General features: G+C 41.6%; 1 protein-coding gene across 5 annotated transcripts in view; it reads left to right on the plus strand.

Annotated features, from left to right (window-relative positions):
* Positions 1–23,959, plus strand: part of Cct6b (chaperonin containing TCP1 subunit 6B) — a 57,964-nt gene extending 34,005 nt beyond the window's left edge. For 4 of the 5 annotated variants that reach the window (XM_076936170.1, XM_076936169.1, XM_076936168.1 and 1 more), the window contains 9 exons: positions 2,292–2,402; positions 2,984–3,143; positions 4,546–4,628; positions 5,470–5,566; positions 6,222–6,369; positions 19,811–19,944; positions 21,256–21,358; positions 23,217–23,289; positions 23,777–23,959. In XM_076936170.1, coding sequence (XP_076792285.1) covers positions 2,292–2,402; positions 2,984–3,143; positions 4,546–4,628; positions 5,470–5,566; positions 6,222–6,369; positions 19,811–19,944; positions 21,256–21,358; positions 23,217–23,289; positions 23,777–23,849 — 982 coding nt within the window. In that variant the 3' untranslated portion in view covers positions 23,850–23,959. The remainder of the gene's footprint in view (positions 1–2,291; positions 2,403–2,983; positions 3,144–4,545; positions 4,629–5,469; positions 5,567–6,221; positions 6,370–19,810; positions 19,945–21,255; positions 21,359–23,216; positions 23,290–23,776) is intronic. The other variant, XM_076936171.1, reaches the window with a different exon arrangement.
* The last annotated feature ends 718 nt before the right edge of the window (positions 23,960–24,677 follow it).

Consider the following 24,677-nt stretch of genomic DNA (forward strand, 5'->3'; position numbering starts at 1 on the left):
TTTTTCCTAAGTAAGGTATCTTTGTCTTCATTTGGGAGTTAGGGTATTCTAGTCAGATTAAAAACTTGAAAGCTCCTTTATATCTTATGTTGGACATTTAAAAAATGTCCTCCCTTCCTCCCTTCCTTCCTTCTTGACGGGATTTTACTCTGAAGCTCAGGCTGGCCTGGAACTCGCTCTGTAGACTAGGCTTACTTCAAATTTGTGGCAATCCTCTTGCTTATGCCTCCCAAGTACTGAGATTATAGGAGTGTGCTACTATGCTTGGCTAAAAACACTGTTTCTAGTACTTAGGAAATATTGGGTGTAGAGGGACTTCAATCCAGTTACAGGGCTACTCTAGCTGGAATAAGACACTCCCTTAGCACACAGTTTTACTCTCAGACAATAAAGGAAGAATTAATTTGTAGAAGGAAGCACCCATGTTTGAAAGTGTTGTCTAATTGAGAGGCAGACAAAGTGATGAAGAGAAAGATTTGATAGAATAAGATATGCCCAACTCTTGTGAAGTCAGAGAGAAAAGAGGCTACTTAAGATAGAGCAGCATAGAGAGAGAAGAGAGAGGGAAGTTTTAGCTGGATCATTGTTTGGAGACAGGCTGCAGAGAGAACAAGCTAGACAGAGATAAAGACAGAATGAGCCAGAGAATGAGAAGGAGCCAGAAGATTATATTGCCAAAGTTAATATGAGGCCAAGCAGAACAATTCAGTCAGAAGCTGAAAGAAGCCAATTTGGATCAGTCAGCATGGAAAGTAGTTTTGAGCCAGAGCAGCCAGAGGTCAGAAAGAGCTAGAAAGGGTGAGCTTATTCAGCAGTAAGTCTCAGAGGCTGAAAACATTCTAGGCCTAGATAAGATTATACGGAGGCCAGGAGCTTCCAGGACGATTACATTAGTTGAACAAAAGATACTTTTACAATTGGGCATAAACAATTCTTAAGGATCAATGGTAGAGGACTGGCCTAAAATGTACAGGCCTTGGTTCAATCCCTAGCATCATACATACATAAAAGATCCTTCCAGGGCAGGGAGAGGGCTTAGCAGGTAAAAGTGTTAGCTGTGTACAAGCCTGGTGACCTGTGTTTGATCCCTGGAACTAATGTAAAAGGCTGTATGTATGGGCTAGCCTGGAGTATGCTGCTCAGTGGAAGAAGCAACAGGAGAGACCATGCACCATTAAGGTGGAAGGAGAAAACTGACCCCCAAAGCTGTCCTCTGACCTCCACTTGTGCACTGTGGCACGTACATGCCCACACTTACACACACAACAAATAATTCTTTAAAAAACTTTCCAAGAGAGTATTAAGTATTGCTACCACTTAAATGTGTATAAGTGACCTTTACAAAGTTATAAAAACATTTATTCTAGAAAAATATATTTGGAAAACAGAAAAAAGCCCCATGGTCTGTATTCCTCCCATCCAAATCTAATCATACTTTCAGTGTTCTCTACCTACCTACCTACTTACCTACCCACCCACCTATTTATCTACCTGCCTATCTACCAACTTATTTAGTCAGATTTTAATTTTTTTAAATGTATTTGGGTGTTTTGCCTGCAGGTATGCCTGTGTATTACATGCATGCCTAGTGTCCTCAGAGGCTAGATGAGGGCATCAGATCCCTTGGTTGTAAGTTACTATTTGGTTCTAGGAATCAAACTCAGGTCCTCTTCAGGAGCGGCAAGTGTTCTCCAGCCCTTGTGTATTTATTTCTATGGTCCTGTGAATCAAAGGATGCAGAATCTCAATCACGGTACACATGCACTGTATCAACCAAGCTGTATTCCAAGTATGGGGTTTCCCTTTAATTGCCAACGTTTAAAAAAAGGGAATAGTTGCAATCATGTTTTACATACAGTATACAATGGGTTATTCTGTACTTATTGGCTATCCCTGTAAATATTTTCCATGTTACTACATAGTTTTTATAACCATTGAATAGCTGGGCTGTTATTTGTTGAACAATAAACCATTGTGCTGGACATTTAGGTTAACAATTACTAGTTATTCTATATAATTATTTTGAAACACTCATTGTGTGCCTACCTTTTATTATTTGATCAGCTTCTCCTATTTTTGAGCTGTGTAACTTAGAGAATAATTCTGGATTGGCTTTTCATCTTGACTTATGGTCATACTGTTAAAGCAGATTCTTTCCCAAATTTTGCTAATTATATGATGCTAGGTTTGAAATTATACAAGGAAACAATGTGTAGCCTGACTGATTCCAGCTTTGAATGGCATTCTTATTCGAGAATCTGTATTCCATGAAACATTATGTGTTTTAACAGGCTGGTCCGAGGATTAGTTTTGGACCATGGTGCCCGTCATCCAAGGATGAAGAAGCAGGTGCAAGATGCATACATCCTCATTTGCAATGTGTCACTAGAGTATGAAAAAACGTGCGTGTCAATTTGTCTTCATAATATTTGAAATTCTTTTAACGTCTCTTTTTTGTAAATTTCTTTTTATTTTAAATTATGCATATGTATCTGTGTGGGGGTATGTGCATGAGTGAAGGTGCCCAAGGAGGCCCAGAAGAGGGCACTGATCCCCTGAAGCTGACGTTGTGAGCCATTTTACATGGGTGCTGGGAACTGAACTTAGGTCCCCTTAACCTGAGCCATCTCTCTAACCCAAATTTTTTTAAATTATTTTTTCCACCCCCCCCACTTCCTTCTTTCACCCACATCTCTTTAGTCCAGGATGGTCTCAAACATGCAGCAATCCTCCTGCCTCAGTCTCCTGACTATTGGGATTACAAATATGAGCCATCATCCCCAGCTTTTTTTTCTCTGAGTGTGTTTAATAATCTTTTTATCTTCTACTCCCACCTCTACTAACTTCCTGTTTGTTTGTTTGTTTGTTTGTGTTTATTTTCTTGAAAAAGGGACTTATTTTGCCCTGGGTGGCTTCAGACTTATGAACCTCTTGCTTTAGCCTCCATATCTGGTTTACTAACTTGTTCTTATTAATCCTTTAGAGAAGTGAGCTCTGGTTTCTTTTATAAGACTGTAGAAGAGAAAGAGAAATTGGTAAAAGCTGAAAGAAAATTTATTGAAGATAGAGTGCAGAAAATAATAGACCTAAAGCAGAAAGTCTGTGCTGAGTCCAATAAAGGATTTGTTGTCATTAATCAAAAGGTGAGAGAGAAGCGGCAGCTCAAGTGCTTGTCACTGTTCCTCAGCATTTCCCAATGTGACCTGTTGACCCTCAATGACCCTACAACATGTTCAGGGAGTTTGGGGAGGAAACTCTTTTCATTAAGTGCATAATGCCTTTTGCACTGTGTGGACATTTGTAATGGAAGGTAAAGCTGCATTCTTCCCAGCAGATCAGGAGAGCAGCACCAAACTCTGCTCAGCACTCTGTTCTTTTCTTTATAAGTACACCACTGAGGCATTTCATTTAAGAGTGATGTCTCGATGATGGGTCTGGAGAGGTGGCTCAGCAGTTAAGAGCACGTCATGCTTGTGCGGATCTGAGTCCAGGTCTCAGCACTCACATGGTTGTGCTGCTCACAGCTACCTAGGACTGCAGCTCTAGGGGGTCTCATGCCTTCGGGCCTCCACATACCTGCACTCAGGTGCACATACCCATTTACAGACGTACTATACACATAATTTTTAAAGAAAAGAATGCTTTGAAATGTTAACTGTAATGATTTTTGTTAAACATTAATACTCAAGTATTCTTTTATAATTTAGTGTGATTAAAATGTGAAATATGCATGAATCACGTCTGTGTAGTAAAACATGATAGTTGTCTTGAAGAAAGCCTTTGTGTAAGTGGATTCTGAGCTAAACTGGCTGCTTTTTCATGGAAACCCATTTTTAGTTAAAAGAAGGACCAATAGGTAAACTGTAGATATTTTGAGTGGGATGTTCCCTGCATTTCTTTTCCTGAAAATCAAATTTAGCAATTTTACCATTCCAAGGAAGACACCTCACAGAGTGTGCTGCCAACAGTAACACTTGAGCCCAGCTCAATGAACCAGGACTTTTCTAAATGACAGAAAACCATACAGTTACAAAGTCATACATGAATAAATAGCCCACTTAAAATATAAGAGCCCCTTACAATGTTTTCCTTTTTTATTTATGTTTATGAGTGTGTGTATCTGAAACTAAAGCTGCAGGTGTACTGAGCCACCTCACTCAGGTGCTGGGAACTGAACCTGGGTCCTCTGGAAAGATCAGCAAGGCCTCTTAACCCCTGACCCATCTCTCTAACCTGTCTTTATGATTTGATACAGATACAACTCGCTATTTAGCTTAGGCTGGCATGGACCTCACTTTGGAGTCTGTATTGGCCTGGGACTTTAGACCTCCCTTGCTTGAGCCTCCTGAGTACTGGGATTACAGGTGTGTGCCACCACGCCCAGCATGGATTCTTCTTGACTTTAAGAATGTAAAGTGGTGCTGAGACAGAAGCGCTTGAGGAATATTGGCTTACATTCTTAGAGGTTGGAGGAGAGCTCAGTGGTGGCTCACTTGCCTGGTGTGAAACAGAAACCACATAACTTCCATGTTAACTTCACTACAGGGCATCGATCCGGTTTCCTTAGAAATGCTTGCAAAACATAACATCGTAGCTCTTCGCAGGGCAAAAAGAAGAAATCTGGAAAGGTAAGCACAGACTGTGCACCTGAAGTGCTTTCTGCCGCTCTTGTCCTTGCCATCCTTTTTGTTTGTAATTCCAGGAATTGAACCCAAAGCTTTCTAAGTTTTGTTTTTATTTTGCTTTTTTAAAAAAATCAATTGTGGACATGGTGTTCCATGTGTTTGATCCCATCACTGAGGATGCAAAGGCAGGAGAATCTCTGAGTTTTGAGAGTTCCAGGTCAGCGTGGTTCCAGGACAGCCAGGGCTATGCAGAGAAACATTGTCTTTAAAAAAAAAAAATCAAAACTAAAACAAACCAGAACAAAAACCATCCCCCAAACAATGTATTTATTTTCCTGTGTATTTGTGTGTGTTTGTTCATGTGTGCATGCCTACCATCTGTATGTGTGTGCTCCCAGAGGCCAGAAGAGGGTGCTGCATGCTCTGGTAGTTGTGAGTCACCTAACTGGGTGCTAGGACTTCATATCCTCTGGGAGAGCAATGAGTGTTCTTAATTGCTGAGCCTTCTCTTCGATTTCCCTCCTATGAGTTTTAACAGATTTAAATTTAAGTCATCTCATGTACATTCCTTGTAGCTCATAAGTAAACATTTCTGAGCAAGATATTAGTGAATTAGTTCTAAATTTTGTTGTTAATGTTAATAAACAATTGTGATATTAAAAAACAAGACTGGGCCATCCTTAAGAAGTTAGCTTTAGCTGGGCATGGTGGCTTGTACTTAGTCCCTATACTTAAGAGGCTGAAGTAGGAGGATCACCATCTGTTTGAGGCTAGATCATATAAAAAAAAAATTAGCCTTTGTGTTTTCCATGAGCAAAATGAGAGTGGCATACTGTGATTCCAGGCTCACCCTTGCTTGTGGAGGATTGGCTGTAAACTCCTTGGAAGACCTGAGTGAAGAATGCTTGGGACACGCTGGCCTTGTGTTTGAGTATGCATTGGTGAGTATTTCTATGAAGGGCAGTTATAATTTGATTCCTAAATGCTTTTTGGCATTTATACTTTTTAATTCATATTTTGCATTTTGTGGTCTGACAGGACAGAGTTTACAATTTACTTACCTAGATGTTAAAAGCTTTGTTTTGGGCTGGAGAGATGGCTCAGCTGTAAGAGCACTGACTGCTCTTCCAGAGGTCCTGAGTTCAATTCCCAGCAACCACATGGTAGCTCACAACCTTCTGTAGTGGGATCTAATGCTCTCTTCTGGTGTGTCTGAGGAGAGCAACCGTGTACTCACATACATAAATAAATCTTTAAAAAAAAAAGTTTTGTTTTGTGACCCAGGCTGGTGTTAAACTGTCTTTGTAACTCAACCTTCCCAAATGGTGGGATAATTTAACTACTTTAAAATATATCTTTAGTTATACTTGATAAAAAATTTCATATGAAGATTGGATTCACATGAAAATAGATTTGAATTTCATGATGACATGGTTATTTTATATGAGTGTAACAATATAATGTGTCAAATGTTAGTGTGTGTGTGTTATTGGGGATCTAAGTCAGGAACTCATGCATGCTAGGCAAAGTGTTCATCACCTATAGCCCTAAGCTATCCCAGACCTTAAAGTTACATCTTTTCTGGCCATTGGTTAGGGTGAAGAAAAGTTCACTTTTATTGAGGACTGTGTAAACCCTCTCTCTGTCACCTTGTTGGTCAAAGGACCAAACAAGCAAACTCTCATCCAGATCAAGGATGCCTTAAGAGATGGACTTCGTGCTGTCAAAAATGCTATTGAAGACGGTAAGCAAGTGCTTTCTGTGGTGGGTATGGACCCCTTGCTTCTTAAGTAGTAGCAAGTCTGTCATGGTATGTTTAGTATTTTAAGGTCCAAATGATTGTTCTTTCATTTCACTTTAGATTGATTTTCCTTTGAATCTGTTAAGAGTAAAGATAAGGTAGGCTGCCCCACTAATTAGCCCCTCTCTTAAGAGATGACAACCACTTAATATACTGTTAATTTTTAAATTTAGAAATTTAGTTTTAAAACCACGGGAGCTCTTATAGCTTGGAACTTGCTCCTTTGCCTCAGGTGTAGTGTAATTGTAAGAAAGGTTAGGAAGGAATGCTAATATTTTAAATTTACTGATAATGCGTAACCTGTTTGTATCTAAACGGAGTTAAGGGAGGTAGGTCCATAGAAGCATCCCTTTGATAGACAGTAATAGGCACGTGAAAGGACGTCAACATCAGCATTAAGAAAATGGAAATGAAAAGCACAAAGAGATGTTGTCTTATGTAATACAGAAGTTCAACGTAAGTGTCCTTCTTACAAAGAAACCGGAACCACCGTGGCAATAGCTGCTGGTTCCTGGCTGGACCATACCACGGTTCTGGTTCTGTCTTTTAGTTTTGACGAGCCTCCACAAGCTGATTCCTGTGGTGGTTGTACTAGCTCTTATCACTGCCAGAGTTTAAGGGTTCATTTCCCCACATCATTAGCAGCATTTGTTATCAGTTGATGAGGCTGTCTGACTGGGGTGGGGGTGGGGTGCTGCTGTAGTCTCAGTTTGCATTGCAGTGTGGCTAAGGACATTCTCATGTGTTTATTGGCTATTTGTATTTGTGGTCTGTTTATCTCTTTAGTGATGGAGTTGTTTGTTGGTTTAGAGCCCTGTATGTATTCTGGGTATTAATACCCAGCAGACAAATAACTAGGAAAGTCTTTCTCCCATTCGTAGCCTTCTTTACTGTTTTCTCTGCTGTACAGAAGCTTTTTAATTTCACACAGTGACATCAGGCTTTGCTATTTGGTCAGTGTAAACGAAGCTAACTAAACTAACTAACTAAACTAACTAACTAAACTAAAGGAAGCATATTTAGAAAGATTTGTCTGTGCCTGTTTTGTTTTCTTTCTTTCTATTTTTATTTATTTTTAATTTTTTTCGTTTTGAATCACTTTCTGGCCTCACAGAGATCCACTTGCTTCTGCCTCCCCAGTGCTGGGATCAAAGATGTGTACCAGCATGTTTGACATATGCCTGTATCTTGAACTTGAAGGTTTTTTTTTCCCCTAGTAGCTTTGAAGTTTCAGGTCTTGATATTAATGTTAAAGTGTTCTATCTATTTTGAATTAATTTTGCTACACAGTGAGAAGTAAGATCTAATTTTATTTCTCTACACATGCATATCTAGGTTTCGAAGCACTGTTTGCTGAACAGGCTGTCCTTTCTCCAACTGTAGCTTTTCAATGTCTCTATTAAAAAGCCTGTGACCACAGCAGTGTGGGTTTATTACAAGATCCTCTGTTCCATTCCATTAGCCTGTGTGTCTGTTTTTTTTGCTAATACAGCCCCCCCCCCCCAAAAAAAAAAAAAAAAACCTCCTAAATTGGGAGTACCAAACTATTTCCCATGAGTGAAATATGATTTGCTGCATGTGTTTAGTAAAGTAAAAATTAGGTTTTATTGGAACTCAGTCAAATCCCCTTAGCATGCATTGACTGTAGATGTTTAGTGCAACTGCCTCATAGTGGGATGAGACTGTTGTAAAGGGGATAGTAGGACCCACAGAACCTAAACTGTTCATTTTTCCCCCAGTACTAAGGATTGAATCAAGCAAGCTTTCTGCCCCTCGATAATTGAGAATTGTATTAGTGTGTGTGAGTGAGGATGTGCTCATGTCTTGGTGCGTGCATGGAGGTTAAAGGACAGCTTCAGGAGGTGCTCTCTCCTTCCACTACGGGTTCTAGGGATCAAATTCAGTCTCTTGGTTGGTGCTCTTCCCCACTGAGTCATCCTGCTGGCCCTTCCCTAGCCTTTTGCATAAAGTTTATCAACACTGATCTAAGTTGTTTAATACGGTCCTTACTTTTTCTTCTCTCTCCATAAGAATGTGTTTGCCCTTGGATCCCCATAACTGAGCTTCCTTATGAGGGATCACAGGTGTGGGCGCTATTTGTTTGTCATTTGTATTTCCATGTTTCTACTCCGATCTCTCTCATTTCTATTCCCTCACTTACAGTGGGCATCGTTTACTCCCCTCTCTAGTTTCTTTGTTTGTTTGGGTTTTTTTTTTTTTTTGTTGTTGTTGTTTTTGTTTGGTTTTTCAAGACAGGGTTTCTCCGTGTAGCCTTGGCTATCCTGGAACTCACTCTGTAGACCAGGCTGGCCTCGAACTCAGAAATCCGCCTGCCTCTGCCTCCCAAGTGCTGGGATTAAAGGCGTGCGCCACCACCGCCCAGCCTCTAGTTTCTTAAGAAGAAAGCTCAGGCCGCTGGCTTAAGGTCTTTGTTCTTTTCTAATGTAGGTGGTTCTATCAGTTTCCTTTCTACAGCATTCTACAGCTTCATGTTGTGCTTTCACAAGTAGTGGGTTCAAGGAGTTCTCAGAGGCCCACTAATGTCTGTCCTCAGACGGGTGGGCTAGGAGGTACATGGTACATGTGATTATTTGCACATTTAGTCTTTATACCTCTCGCATGCAAATCTTACTTTGAGTGTATTGCTTCTTAGGAAGTCGCTTTTCAAAACTGCAATGAGACCCTCAGCTTCTAGATGCCTGACTCCTTCAGGGTTTGTGTCATGAAGTGTTTCACAGAAAGGAGGTGGGAATAAAAAGTGCTGAGCTGAGAAGCAATTGATTTTATATTGTTTTGCTATAATTATAAGTAATTCCAAGCAAGTTTATTGATTTTCAACAAGTCCAAAGCACTATAACATTATACAAGCAGGGCTGGAAATACATAGTTGAATGGTAGAGTCAGTGTCTATCATGAAACTGGATTTAATATCCAGTACACAACTACCCAAAACTATACAAGCAGATGTAAAGCTCTTATCTAGCTGTGAAAATTGATGTATGTTAACACAAAGCTCTTGGCTTAGACTAAAAAGACACCTGCCTTTTTTTCTTGGATAGCAGTTTAGATTCTGTTCCAATACAGAAAGCAGGTTCTTGACTCAGTCCTAAGAATTTCACACCAAAACCTCTGGCCACATTGCTTGCCCTAATCCCTCCTCCATTTTAATAGATTTTCACTCAGCCAACCCTGGGAAAGGTCCTAAGAGTCACACTTTCAAATTGATTTAAAAAAAAAAAAAAACCCACATAATTTTGAATGGTTTTAATTCCCTTTTTGAGAAACCATATAGAGGAGTTTCCAGATGTACATAACAGTGTAATCATTCTCCAAGGCATAATGAAAACATGATACAAAATCAACAGGCCATTGTCTCCACCAAAGACATCCATGTGCAGAGATTAGACGGGATCAGGCACATTCAGGGTGGCATGGCTGTATGCATCGCTTCAATTAAACAGAAGTGGATGTCACCATTGAACTACTGTGGTGAAACAGGAACAGTCCAGAATTGTTACCTCTTGCCTTGGCTCCAGCAAACATCAAAGAGTTCTTTTTTAATCAAAGAATTCATTATGTTTATTCATTGTACATGGTACTATGTTACATAAGGGCATTTCATACCACTATGCAATGTATACTGAACATGCCTCTCTCCATATGCCCCTTCCTGCATCCCCCTTCCCAACAATCCTCTCTGTTCCCCGCTAGCCAGTGTTACTTAGACTTTTATGTCATACGTGAGGCAAGATGAGAGTCAGGGAAAATTATGGGGATCTGGGAAGGAAAGGGAGCCCCTGTCCCTGGGGTCTGCTTAAAGCAGTTCCAGCACTGCTAACAGCATTCACTGTGAAGGTTACCTACATAGAGACAGTCTTTCTTTTGTTTAGTGAAGATTCAAATAAGAAAGTTTAAATAGCAGTGAACCATGCCTGAAACCTAAGCATAGGTGACCTTTTTCCATTCTATCTGTAAACCTGAAATTTTCTAGGACTCTCCTAAGAATCTTCACAGGAAAAGACATGTCTTAACCTCTTTGCGCAACCCTTGTGGCTCATGATTTTATCTTTATTAGATTATAATCCTATCCAAAAGGCACCTCTGGAGCTACCCTATAATCTCACTTCTCATAAAGAGCCTGATGGGGCTGGCACGATTACTCTTAAGTGATGAGTTCAGTCTCAGGACTCTCATGTGGATGTAGAGGTCTGACTCCCTAACACTGTCTTCTGAGCTACAACCAAGGCTGCGGCATGCACACACCACATATGCACACATAAATAAATAAATGTAATAAAGAAAAGAAGAAAAGGTTCTGAAAGCAACCATTAAAAGCTATAATTTTAGAGCCACCAAAATAGTTTCTAAGTACTGCTAAGACATGTAAGCAGGGCTCTCTTCTGAGAAGCCCCTGTTTAGTCTTCCTTAACACCTTGTGTTGACCCCATGCTTAAACACGTGTTAAACTTGCCCCATTAACCTTTCACATGCATTTATTCATTATGTGAGTGTTATATGTGTGGGCATATGCGTGTCATGACATGTGCATGGTGATCAGAGAGCGGCTTCAGGACTTGCTCTCTCCTCCCACCATGGGGGCACTGAGAACTTATCTCAGGTTAGTAGGCATGGCAGCAAGCACACTACTCTAGTGCGCTTTTTTTGTTTCTATAATAAACACCATGACCAAAAAGCAACTCGGGGAGGAAAGGGTTTATTTCATCTTGCAGGTTACCATCCATTGAGGAAGGCAGTTGCAGGGACTCAAGGCAAGGACTTGATGGAGAAACCACGTAGGAGCCATGATGCTTACCGACCTGCTCCCAGGTTCGTGTCCAAACACAACAACAACACAACACAATACAACCCACCAAAACACATTAGACTCCATCTCATGCCAGGACAAACGGTAATCATTAAGAAAACGAATATCAAATGTTAATGAGGATATAAATGTGTTTGCTCACATGGTAGATCTACTTTTAGGGTTTTGAGGACCTCCACTACCAATTTGTTTGTTTGTTTGTTTTTGTTTTGTTTTGTTTTGTTTTTCCAGATAGGGTTTCTCTGTGTAGTCCTGGCTGTCCTGGAACTCACTCTGTAGACCAGGCTGGCCTCGAACTCAGAAATCCGCCTGCCTCTGCCTCCTGAGTACTGGGATTACACTACCAGTTTATAGCAGTTTATTGCCCATATCCTCGCTAGCATTTGATATTTGTTTTCTTAATGATTACCAGTCTTCCTGGCATGAGATGGAATCTAATGGGGTTTGGTGGGGATTTTTGTGGGGTTTTGATTGTTTGTTTTGAGTTTGTTTTGTTTTGGGTGGTTGGCCGGTTTTTTGAGACAAGGTTTCTCTCTGTGTCCCTGGCTGTTGTGGAACTCAGTCTGTAAACCAGGCTGGCCTTGAACTCAGAGATCCACCTGCCTCTGCCTCCTGAGTGCTGGGATTCCCCAGCTTGCCTATATGTTTATCTTAAAGTGTTTTCCCTTAAATACTTTCAGAGTTCCAGGTCTACATTAAGGTATTTGATCCATTTGGAATTGATTTTTGTACAGACAAGAGAAGGAGATCTACTTTTATTTTTCTACATGTCAATATTCAGTTTTCCCTGTACCATCGCTGAAGAGGCTGTCTTTTCCCCCAAAGCGTATTTTTTGGCTCCTTTGCCAAAAACCCAGTGGCTGCAGCTATTTGAGTTAATATCTTGGCTTTCTCTCTCATTGATCTATGTGTCTGTTTTGTGCTAGCACCATGCTGGCTTTGTTCCTATGGCTCTTTAATATAACCCTAAGTCAGGTATGTTGATACCTACAGCATTATTCTTTTTGCTCAGGATTGCTTCAGCTAGCTTTGTGCTTCCATAAGAATTTTAAGTTTTTTTTTTTCCTGTTTGTGGGGGGGATGTCAAGTTCTGGAAATATTCATGTGAAACCATGACTACTTCCATAGACATCATGGAAGTAAAGCAGATTCTCATATACAGACATTCCTAGTTGACCTGAACTTTTCACGTTTATTTGGCATTTGAAAAATAAAAGCTGCCAGGTGGTAGTGGTATATGCCTTTAATCCCACCATTTGGGAGGCAGAGGTAGGCAAGATCTCTGAGTTTGAAGCCAACCTGGTCTACAGAGTAGGTTCTAGGACATCCAGGGCTACACAGAGAAACCCTGTCTCGAAAAACAAAACAAAACAAAAAAAGAAAGAAAGAAAGAAAGAAAGAAAGACCCCTGTGTTGAAAAAAAAGAGAAGGAGGAAGGAAGAGGGAGAAGAGAAGGAGAAGGAGTAAGAGGAGGAGAGGAAAAGGAGAAGGAAGAAGAGGAAGAAGCAGATGAAGAGAAGGAAGAGGAGGAGGAAGAGAAGGAGGAAGAGGAGGAAGAAGAAGAGAAGGGTAAGAGAAGCTGGGCAGTGGTGGCGCACTCCTTTAATCCCAGCACTTGGGAGGCAGAGGTAGGCGGATTTCTGAGTTTGAGGCCAACCTGGTCTACAGAGAGTTCCAGGACAGCCAGGCTACACAGAGAAACCCTGTCTTGAAAAAACAAAACAAACAAACAAGAAACCCTAAATAAATAAATAAATAAATAGAATTTTAAAAAAAGAAGAGAAGGGGAAGAGAATAAGAAGAAAGCCATTAGGCTGGGCTGGGATTTAGCTCAGCAGTAGAGTGCTAGCTTGGGATTGGGCAGGGGCACAGCTCAGTGATTATATCTACCTAGCAAGTATGAGGCCATGGAATGCAACCATGATCACAATTTTTTTTTTTCATATATTTCACTTAAAAAAAAAAAAAAAAAAAAAGACCCACATCCCTCCATTCATATCTCCAGGGTGTCCAAAGAGTCCCCAGTTCCCGACAAGTCTCCACAGGATGCTCAGGATGTTTGTAGGAGTGGCTCGGTTCTGCCTTTTAGGATCAAGTGTTTCTATGTGAAGATGTCATGGGCCCTGAGTTGTGCTCAGATACCCGAGGGTTCTGGGTGATGTTGAGGATCTTCTCAGTGTCTCTGCTACCAGTGAGGTGGCTCAGGTGCCTGTGTCACTCATGCTCTCCAACCGCTAGTGCCAAGTCTATGGCCAACACGGTCAAGAGCATCCAGGCAGGGCTGGAGGTGATGCTGATACCTTGCCCAGGACAGGAGTACCTGCTGGGCCTGTGAATGGGTGCCCACCTATTACAGACGGCTCCTTCTTTAGGGCCTTCAAAAGGCTGTCTCTTCCCGGTCAGGTATGACAGTGGCAGCTGAGGGGGCGGGGCACAGAGCAGGATTAAGGGCTGTAGGTTGGATTTGTTCAGTGTCTGCAAGAGATGCCAACTGTAGTCATCTGAGCTACTGGCTTCTAGGGGAACTCCCAAGGTGTCTAGGGAGTTCATGCTGGAAGGAGGCATCTAACATGAACAGAATGGTATCAGCCTGCTCCAACCTGTTGTGGATGGGCACACTGTGCACTCTCCTGCTCTTGCAACCCTGTACCTTCTGTCAACCTGCTTACACTCCTCAGCAATGCTGGGGACTCTGGCTAGATCCATAGGGGTCTTCAGAGTATCACAGGTGATGGTCCTCCTGGGCTCTTAGGACACAATGGGCACAGGCTTTGAACTGAAAAGATTCATTGGTTGTTCTTGTGTGCATGCAATATTGTTCACTGATAAAAACATGGGCCCCTGAATAGAGTTTCTGTCCACCTGGCATTTGCACCAGGCACCACCCTCAGAGCCCCCATTTGACCATTGGCCTGCTCCAGGACGTCCTCTTCCAAGCCATCACCCTTCCCAAAGTCTTCTGTGTGAGCCAGAGCCTTGAGTTGAGGATCTTGGCCCACCCGCTGTAGTTGGTTTTGCTTTTCATCTAGCTGTCTTGAGGCCTGCCACCTCTGAGTGCCTGGGTTGCCCTATGGATCAGATCTGCTAGCCTCTCTACCTTGGCCAGGCTGAGCTTCCTGTGGATAAATGCCCTTCTGGTGAACTCTCAGGCCTCAGCAGGTTGTACTGCTGCTGAGTTGCCCAGAGTATGCAGGGCACCCCTCACCACAGTCCAGACCTCTGTGTGCACAGAACTCCTTGCATTTCTTAACCATGGGGTTGGGGGAAGGGGTTCATATGACAAAGAGATGAGTCTTGTGGTTGGCACAGCCCAGCAGACTGTGAGGCCAACATACTATCAGAGTCCACAGTCTCTGCTACATGGATTTACAACTTGTAGCCTTAAGATTTTTTTTTCTTTCTGTGTATAATGGTGGTAGATTTTGATGAATGCATTGAATGTGTCGACTGCTTTTGGTACGGTAACAATTCCCACATTATTTCCTTCAGTCCATGAGCAGAAGTAGTCTTTGCATCTAGTGTCATCTTTGGCTTCTTGAGTGTTGAAGGTTTCCGTCACAGAGGCCTTTCAGCTCTCTGATCAGGTTTATTTCAAGGTACTTTATTTTTTGAGCCAATTGTGGATGGGATCATTTCCTAATTTCCTTCTCAGCATGTTTGTGATTGGGGAAAAGGAAGGTACTGGTGATTTTTGTCTGTTCATTTTGTATCCTGGCTCTTTGCTGATGTGTTTACCTATTTACAAAAGGGCTCTCTGGGGGAGTCTGTAGGGCCTCATGTATAGAATCATCTGTAAATAAGGACACTTTGACTTCTTCCTTATTAAGATCCCCTTCATTTTATTCTCTTATTTTACTGCTCTAGCTAAGAGTGACAGTGGAGAACATGCCCCGATTCTAATGGAGATGCCTTGAGTTTCCCGCATTTAATATAATGTTAGTTAAAGGTTTGCTATGTAGCCTCTATTATGTTATACTGGGATATGTTTTTATGCCTAGTTTCTTCAGTGATTCTATCATGAAAGGGACATTGGATTTTATCAAAAGCCTTTTTGGCATCTACTGAATTTATCATGTGATTTCTGTGATACCTTTAGTATTATTCTTATTGCAAAGAATTGCTTTGGCTGTCTGGAGTCTTTTAAAAAATATTTTATATGTGTGAGTGTTTTTGCCTATATGTCTGTCTATGCATCACATGTGTGCAGTGCCTGCAGAGGCCAGAAGAGGGCACCAGATACCTTGGGACTGGAGTTACAAATGGCTATGGGCTGCCTTATGGGTGCTGGGGTTCAAAACCAGGTCCCCTAGAAGATCAGCAGTGCTCTTAACTCCTGAACTATCTTTCCAGCGCCTGTCTGGGGTACTTTATGTTTTCACATGACTTTTAAGATTTAGCTTTTATTTCTATGAAAAATGGTACTGGGATTTTGATGAGAATTGCACTGAATCTGTAGATTACTTTTTGTAGGACAGCCATTTTTACCCTATTAATTCTTTCAATTCATAAGCTTGGGAAGTTTTACTATCTTCTGGTGTTCTCTTCAATGGTGTTTTAAAACTTACATTATGGAGATCTTTTATTTCCTTGGTTATGCTTATTCCAAGGTATTTCATTTTATTTTGTGAAACTAATTTGAATGATACTGTTACCTTGGTTCTCAGTGTGTTTTCCATCAGTAGACAGGGTACTTGATATTTTGGTCATTTCATCTTGCTGAAAGTGTTTATCAGATGAAAGAATTTTATGGTGTATAGTATTATGTCACCTGCAAATAAGGATATTTTGGACCATTCTTTTGTGTTTGTTTGACTGTTTGTTTTTTGAGACCGAGTTTCTCTGTGTAGCCCTGGATGTCCTGGAACTCACTATGTAGACCATGATGGTTTCAAACTCACAGAGATCTGCCTGCTTCTGCCTCCTGAGTGCTGGGATTAAAGGCAGGTGCCACCACCCCTCCCTTGTAAATGTGGCTACTTTGACTTCTTTTTCTATCTGTATCCCTTTTATTTCCTTCTCTTGTCTTTTTTTTTTGGTTTTTCGAGACAGGGTTTCTCTGTGTATCCCGGGCTGTCCTGGAACTCACTCTGTAGACCAGGCTGGCCTCAAACTCAGAAATCCACCTGCCTCTGCCTCTCAAGTGCTGGGATTAAAGGTGTGTACCACCACCGCCCTGCTCCTTCTCTTGTCTTATTACAGGGTCCAGCTAAACCTTCAAGCTCTGTGTCTTATTCCTGATCTTAGTGGAAATGTTCTGAGTCTTCCTCTATTTTGCCTGATGTTGGCTGTAGGTTTATTGTATGTGGTCTAGTGGAAATGTTCTGAGTCTTCTTCTGTTTTGCATCATGTTAGCTGTAGGTTTACTGTGTATGGCCTTTATTGTGCTGACATATGCTTCTTTTAGTCCTAGTCTCTTCAGTGTTTTGTCAGATTTTGAAATTTGTCAGATTCAGGGTTTGAAAAGATATGCGATTTTGTCACAGGCCTTTTCTTCATCTATGGAAACAATAGTGTGTTTTCTGGTCTTATCTATTTCATGGCAGATTACATTAATTGTTTTACATATATTAAACCATCCCTGCATTTCTGGAATGAAGAAACTTGATAATGAAGGGTGTTCTTTGTGATGTATTCAATTCAGTTTGCAAGTGTTTTATTGCAAGTTTTTGCTTCTATGTTTATAAGATAGACTGGCCTGTAATTTTCCTCTGTGTGTATATCTGGTTTTGGTATGTGGTAGTACTGGCCTCACAGCGCTGTGAGTTTTGGAGCATTTCCCCATTTTCCTTTGTATAAATTAGTCTGGGAGGGATTGCTGTTAGGCCACTGACTTTATTTTATTTTTAAAATTTATTGATTTCATTTATATGAGTACACTGTTGCTGTCTTCAGACACACCAGAAGAGGGCATCGAATCCCATTACAAATGGTTATGAGTTACCATGTGGTTGCTGGGAATTGAACTCAGGACCTCTAGAAGAGCAGTCAGTGCTCTTAACCACTGAGCCATCTCCCCAGCCTGCCACTGACTTTATTAATCTAAAAGTCTTTATAAGGACAGTGAAAAAAACCAAAAAACAAAAACAAGGGAGGGAAAAAAGACCAGGAATCCATTCAGGAAGGCTGGTAACTGTTGCTGTGGACCTGCAGGGGGAGGTGGGAGGGGACAGCATTCAAGGGCAAGGATTCCAGAAAGGTTGAAATGCTGAGGGGAGAGAACTCCCAGAAGACCCTGGAATACAAAGGAGGTGAGTGTGACAGGAGCAATCTTTTCCTTCCTGGAGGACAGGAGAAGCCTGCCCTGCTGCAGACTCTGGAGACTCTATGCTGTGGCTGGAGGGCTGAAGGGTCCCCAGAGAACATTATGAACATTATGAAGCAGCATCACACCTTTCTTTTTCTTTCTTTCTTTCTTTCTTTCTTTCTTTCTTTCTTTCTTTCTTTTTTTTTTTGGTTTTTTGAGACAGGGTTTCTCTGTGTAGCCCTGGCTATCCTGGAACTCACTCTGTAGCCCAGGCTGGCCTCGAACTCAGAAATCCGCCTGCCTCTGCCTCCCAAGTGCTGGGATTAAAGGCGTGCGCCACCACTGCCCGGCGCATCACACCTTTCTTGAAGGCACCCAAAGCAATCCCCGGACTGCTTGGCATTGGCACTGCATGTATCTTTTAGCCATTCTCAGAAGAGAATGTTTAGCAGAAGTAGCCAAGGACCTCATAAGCCTTGCCAAAGCCCCTTTTCTCCAGCTTCTTGCCCAGGATGTCACCAATCCTGGCCAGGCCCTCCCCTCCCCCAACTCCTCCATCCCCCTACTCTCTCCTCAACTCCCAACCCCACCCCTACCGCTGTGGGCTCTGCCTTGAAGTCTCTATGCTTTTCAGGCACTGTCATCTTAATCAGGCCTAACCGGCAGCTCCGGTTCCTCACACAGCCTGGACTTTTTTGACCGGGTGTTTGTTTTATTTCTTCGCCAGTTTCATTGCTTGTTATAGATGTATTCAAATTGCTTATCTCCATTAATTTTTGGTAGATCACATATTTCTAGAAAGTCATTCATTTTTTTTTAGGTGTTCCAATTTAGTGGAATATATTTTTTCAAGGTTTGTCCTTCGGACTTGCTGAATTCTCTTGGCATTTGTTGTAATACCCTCCTCCCCCTCTTAAATTGGTGCTGTTAAATTGTATCTCATAGTATGCTATGTCTTCATTTTCATTTAACTCTAAAATTCATTTCCTTTCTGATTTCATCAGTAACCCAGTTGTTCAATCTCCATTGAAGTATTTTTTGTTTGCTTGCTTTTGTTTGTTTTACTTTTTTTTTTTTTTTTTTTTTTTTTTTTTTAGCTTTGTTTCATGTTCTGTGGATGTCTGCAAGGTTCATTTGATCTAAGATATTGAATTCCGATGTTTCTCTGTTCATGTTTCATTGGGATGACCTGTCTATTGATGAGATTGGGGTACCGCTGCCATGCACTATCCTTGTATTGGATTTATCTATGTCTTGACCTCTGTCAGTGTTGCATGCACTCCAGTGCACATATGTTTACAACAGTAGTATTGTCTTATCAGAGTGTTCATTTAGATAGTATGAAGCAATTTTATTTATTTCTTTTGGCTAATTTTGGTTTGGAGTTTATTTTGTCAACTACAAGAATTCTGTTTTAAGTCTAGTCTTTTAGTCTGTCTTCTATGTGGGGAATTGAGACCATTGATGTTGGGAGTTATTGAAGGGTGTGACATAGAGTGGGTTTTATGGTGTTTGGTGAGTCCTATCTCTCATTTGCTTGGCTTCTGTTCTAGCAACACTTACTCTTTCCTGTAGTCCCACGGTCTATCTTTTTTCTCAGCCCTTAAGATTCCTTTGAGTATCTTTGGTAGAGATGGCTTAGTGACCATGATTTCCTGGTTGACTCATGGAAAGTTTTGCCCTTCAATTATGAGAGATAGTTTTACAGACATAGTAGTCTAGATTAGCAGTTATTGCCTTTCAAAGGTTGAAATTCTAAGGCCCCTTAATTTTTTTTTTTTTTTTTTTAGATCAGACCTTGTATCCAGCTACTTGCAACTATAAATTACAAATAACATTTCAATGTAGTCGTATAACTATAAGATGTAAGCAAAAGAAATGTCTACCTAAAAACGATTTATTTTTATTTGTATGTGTGTGTGCCTGTGTGAGTTTATGAGCATCATGTTAATGCAGGTGCCTACATAGGACAGAGGGCGTCAGATCCCCTGGACTTGAGTTACAGGGGTTGCGAGCTGCCTGATGTGGGTGCTGGGAACCATCTCTATGACCCCAGAAATCTTAGTTATGTTTTCCAGAGGATAAACAATGAAACAAAGTGTTTGTGGCCAGTATGTGTACTGTGCTTATTTAATTTCAGAACCCTTAATAGGGAAACCTAGTAATTGCTGAGTTGTAGAATTTATTTGATTTCGAAATATGTTCAGAATATTTCAGAAGTGGTCAAAGTAATCAGACACGCTTGCCTTTGTAGCCAGTTGCTTTTCTTGCTCCTTTTCCTTGTTTGACATCTTTTTGTTATTTGCCTTTGGCAGGCTGTGTGGTTCCAGGGGCTGGGGCAGTGGAAGTTGCAATAGCAGAAGCTCTTGTTAACTACAAACACCGTGTGCAGGGAAGAGCTCGTCTCGGAATCCAAGCCTTTGCTGATGCCTTACTCATCATCCCGAAGGTACAGCTGTCTCCTGGCCGGATAACAACGGCGTGCACCTAAAGATCCTTGATTACAAGTTGCCCAACAGTTCACAGAGTTAGAAATGTGCTCATTTGCATTTCCTGTTGTGTATAAATATTTTACCAACCCAGCAGAGAAACTGTCGGGAGCGAAGCTTACAAGACTTTCGAGAGAGCTCCAGGAAATAGTCAAGTTTTCCCTGTGTCTCAAAGCTCCTTTGGGAAGTTCAGTACTAACCAATTCTAATGAGCAGTTTGGAACTCAAGTTTTGTTTGAATTTTTTATTTTAAGCAGAGATTCTTATTTTGTTGGTGGCATCCAAGCTGCTATTACTTTAGTTGTGGGAAGTGAAGGACTTGAAGATGTTTAGTGTCCCCAAACACTACTGGCTGGAACTTGTAATTGAAGGAGCAAAGTAGGGAAAGGACAGGGCTGCCCTTCCTTTCTCTTTGCCTCTGTTAGTCATCAGTCATGTAGACATATAGAAAGATGTTTCATGTATGCTATCACCATGAATTCAACCATTATTAACATTGTTAGCTAGCAAAGACTTAAATAATTTATATTATAATTATTCATAATTTTTGGGTTGTTTGTGAATCAGGTGTCTATTTTTTCTTTCCTCCAAGCAGCAAAGTCATTAGGTACTGTGTTGTTGACAGGAATTGGTGGTGCCACTGGTATACAGTGACCCTTTTTCTTTATCAGCTGTAAGTTTAGAAATTAGTTTAGTGTGGAGTACAGGCATTTTCATCCAAATTGCTACAGGTCTCGGCTGTCCTTCTGAAGCCAAGGGACATACAGTGCTGTGGATGCTCTGGTCTTTTTTAGCAAGTGCTGGAAAGAACAGGAAGGCACTTGGCTCAAGAGGCCAGAGGAAATAGTAGACTTATCTCTTTTATAAGGAAAGACATAAGATGGCTGTAGTGGCACATGCCTGTATCACCAGCACTGGGGAGGTGGAAGCTGGTGGGTCAGGAGCTCAAGGCAGTTTTTGCTACACAAGGGAAGAAGGAGTTCGAGGCCAACCTGGGCTATATGAGACCTTGCTTAAAAAATATCTAGGAGTGGAAAAAGTCTGGTGTCCTTAGAACTTGGTGTGGTGGTCACAAGGGGAAACTATTCAAGAATAGAATGTGTTAGATAGATAAAGCAATAAGTCGATTTAGGTTGGGAATGAGATTCTTCTAAAGGACATGGCCATTGTGTTGTGGTTGTGTTTAACAAGACTGAAAAATAGTGCCCTTTTTTTGTTCTTGATTTTCAAATTCATATATGAAGGTATTCTACACATTTTTTTTTATAAAGGTTCTTGCTCAGAATTCTGGTTATGACCTGCAGGAAACACTGATAAAAATTCAGACTAAACACGCTGAATCAAAAGAACTCGTGGGCATAGACCTGAATACAGGTAAGAAATTGAAAAGAAATAACTATTTACTCAAAAGGTTATACCTCAAGGGCCCAAATCTTAGAGGGAGGTAGGTTGGAACATTTTATTATATCAATCTTGAGTGCATCCAGCTTACTCCAAAAAATATTTAATGTGCATAGGTGTTTTCTGTCCTTGTATGTCTGTGAATAATGTGCATGCAGTGCCTGTGGAGGTCAGACAAGAGCATCAGATCCCCTTGGACTGGGCCTGAACCCAGGTCCTCTGCAACAGTAACAAGTGCACTTAACTGTAGAACATCTCACCAGCCCTGAAACAAAAGAAATTTTTAATGTGGGTCCCTGGGGACCAAACTCAGACTCAGACCTTGTGTTTGTAAACAGTCAATGACTGAACTATCTATATCTCTAGTCTTCCCACCCCCACCAATGTTTAAAAAAATAGACTTATTGAGTGCTAATTATTTGGATTCACACTGGGCAAAATAGACCAAAATTGTGAGCTTCTCGTATAGTGAAAACAGGCAGTAAACAATAATCTTAACAAATAAATTATTTAGCCTCTGTAAGGATGATCATGAATGCTAAGTAGGGAGGGTAGGGAAGGGAGAAAATTAAAACATCTGTACGGTGCAAACTAGGAAGAAGTCTACTAAGGAGCTGATGGAACTGAGGGTTTAGCCATGAGGGGACAGCAGGAAGTAGTCTGCTGGGAGAAGGAACAGTCAGTGGAAAAGGAAGGAGGTGACAGAGGTGACACGTCAGATTACACAGTGGCATGTGGGCTGGACTGAGGACTTCAGCTTTGTATTTTTTTAATCCTTGTAATAAAATAAGGAGCAATTTTGCAACATAGTCCATGTTTAAAAGGATGACTGTGGCTTCTCTCCACTCTGCAGAGAGCAATTAGCTGAACAACTAGCAGGTTAGAATTGCACTAGCTTTTGGAGAAGACTAGATCAAGCTGGCTATGAGTTGAGGGACTGTCCAGTTTTAGCAAAGTCAGGTTTGAAGTACTTATGGCCTTTCTGAGGAAAGTAGTTCGATATCTTGAGCTCAAGAAACACATATGTGTTGTTGGTAAGAGAGTAATCAGGGTGTAGATAGTTTAAACCTGGAAAACTGGGTGAGACCACATGTGATTATTTGTGCTGGATAGTTTTATGTGAAACTGACACAGGCTAAAAGTCATCTGAAAGGAAGAACCTCAACTGAGAAAATGCCTCCATAAGAACAGGCTGTGGCAAGCCTGTAGGACATTTTCTTAATTAGTAATTAATGAGGGAGGACTCAGCCCATTGTGGGTAGTGACATCCCTGGGCTGGTCGATCTGGGTGCTATAAGAAATTAAGCCGAGCAAGCCATGAGAAACAAGCCAGTAAGTTGGCATTTCTCCATGGCCTCTGCAGCAGCTCCTGTCTCCAGGTTCCTGGCCTGTTTGAGTTTCTGTCTTGACTTCCTTTGATGAACAATGTGGAAGTGTGAGCCGAATGAACCCTTTCTTTCCCATGTCGCTTTGGTCATGGTATTTCATCACAGTAGTAGGGTGACCTGACTAAGACTTGACTAAGACATGTACAGGGAGAGAATAGAAGAGCCTTGGAGTGCATGGGTGCTCCAGCAGTAAGCTCACTTAGGAGGAAGGGAGCCAATAGTGAAGAAGAAAGGGGAACATGGGGCCCAAAAGGCACCCTCCACCGGAGGCTGTGCTGAGCTGTTGAATGAGGCTGGCAGTCATCCACAGGGCTGAGCACAGAGGTCAGTGGTGACTTTGACAAACAAGTTCTGTAAGAGATTAATATTGTTAGAATTCACCAGTCAACACTGGCGGGGTGTGTCAAGATTGCTCAAGTAAGTAGCCTGTCTTTACTTTGCAGGGGAGCCGATGGTAGCAGCAGAAGCGGGAATTTGGGATAATTACTGTGTGAAAAAACATCTTCTTCACTCCTGGTAAATTGGCAATGAAGAGAAAGACCTTTAGGGATGTAACTGATAACTTTGAATAGTTCCCGTTATTTTTGTTTGGAAAACACTGTGAAGAGTATGACACCGTGGTCCCCAGCTACTGAGATTAGCTGCTGTCCTCTTATAGTCCCCTTCACATAGTGTCTGCAGCAGGGAAAGGCACAAGTAAAGCTAACCTTACCCTCCCTGTTTGGGTTGGAAGGGGAGTAACAGCAGCCTCCTTGTAGCAGGGACCAGCAGCAACCTGCGAGAATTTTCGCAGATTTGCTGGGTACAAATTAGACTTCTGCCGAGTCAGCAAAGCAGTCGCCATTACAGGGTGAGGAGAGTGCTTCCTTCGTAATGTCTCTGCTTCATGAATTCTCATTCCAACATGCCTGAAGGGGAAGTACCCCTCCACGTGCTGAAGGTTGCTGGGGAGACACGGGCATGTTGTAGGAGGCTGGGCTCACTCTGATCCTTTCATCCTCAGCACCGTCATTGCCACCAACATCCTCCTGGTTGATGAAATTATGCGAGCTGGGATGTCTTCTCTCAGAGATTGATTGAATTCAAAATCAATTCATCTGGAAGACAAGATTTCATACGTGTCATATCCAGCAGTGTCACATGGCCTTAACTGTTAGAAAATAAAGGTAGTGCATGTCTTTTGGTCTCAGCTGTTTGAAAAACACTTAATCAAAGCATAAAGAACACACAGATTTCCACAGTAAAGAAATAGCAATGGTAATATTTTCTGAGTCTTAATTCCCCACCCTGTAATATATGCTGTTTCAGTTTTCATAAAGAAAAATGTGTGGTGATGCCTCTACCTTCTGGGCACAGGCTTGAGAGTATCCCAGTCAATTCTAGCTTTTCAGAGATCATAAATGTAGGAAGACAAATGTTCTCTTTCCTTTCAAGAGTCCCTCAGCAACTTCCTGCTGCCGCTCCCTTCCATATGTGGCATCACTTGCAATATAGGTTTAGGTTGTTCTCATGCACAGTCCCTGGCCCAACCTACTTACTGTATAGCTTATTATAGTTGCTTAGCCTTTAAAAATGTGGGCAGGGTCTGCCTATGTGGCTAGGGCTGGAATTTAGAATCTTTCTGCCTCAGCTTCTGAGTGCTGGTGTTATAACCATGCCCCTTCCATCGACCTGTGCTCTGCCCTGGCTCTGATAGGCCTGACCGGACGGCAAGGCAGCCCCTCTGGAAAGGCAGGGCTCATTGGTATTGGCTCTATGAGACTATTGGCTTTTGGTTCAAATGTAGCTGTTTTATAGAAATATAGTCCTGATATGCATTTGTCCAAAGCTGTCTAGTTAATCAATCATAGTTACCAGGGGTAGATTCTTTGTTCATGTTTTTTGCACGGATCCAAGTTGAGAAC

The sequence above is a fragment of the Arvicanthis niloticus genome, chromosome 6 (genome assembly GCF_011762505.2).
Source record: "Arvicanthis niloticus isolate mArvNil1 chromosome 6, mArvNil1.pat.X, whole genome shotgun sequence".
NCBI classification, from domain to species: Eukaryota; Metazoa; Chordata; class Mammalia; order Rodentia; family Muridae; genus Arvicanthis; species Arvicanthis niloticus.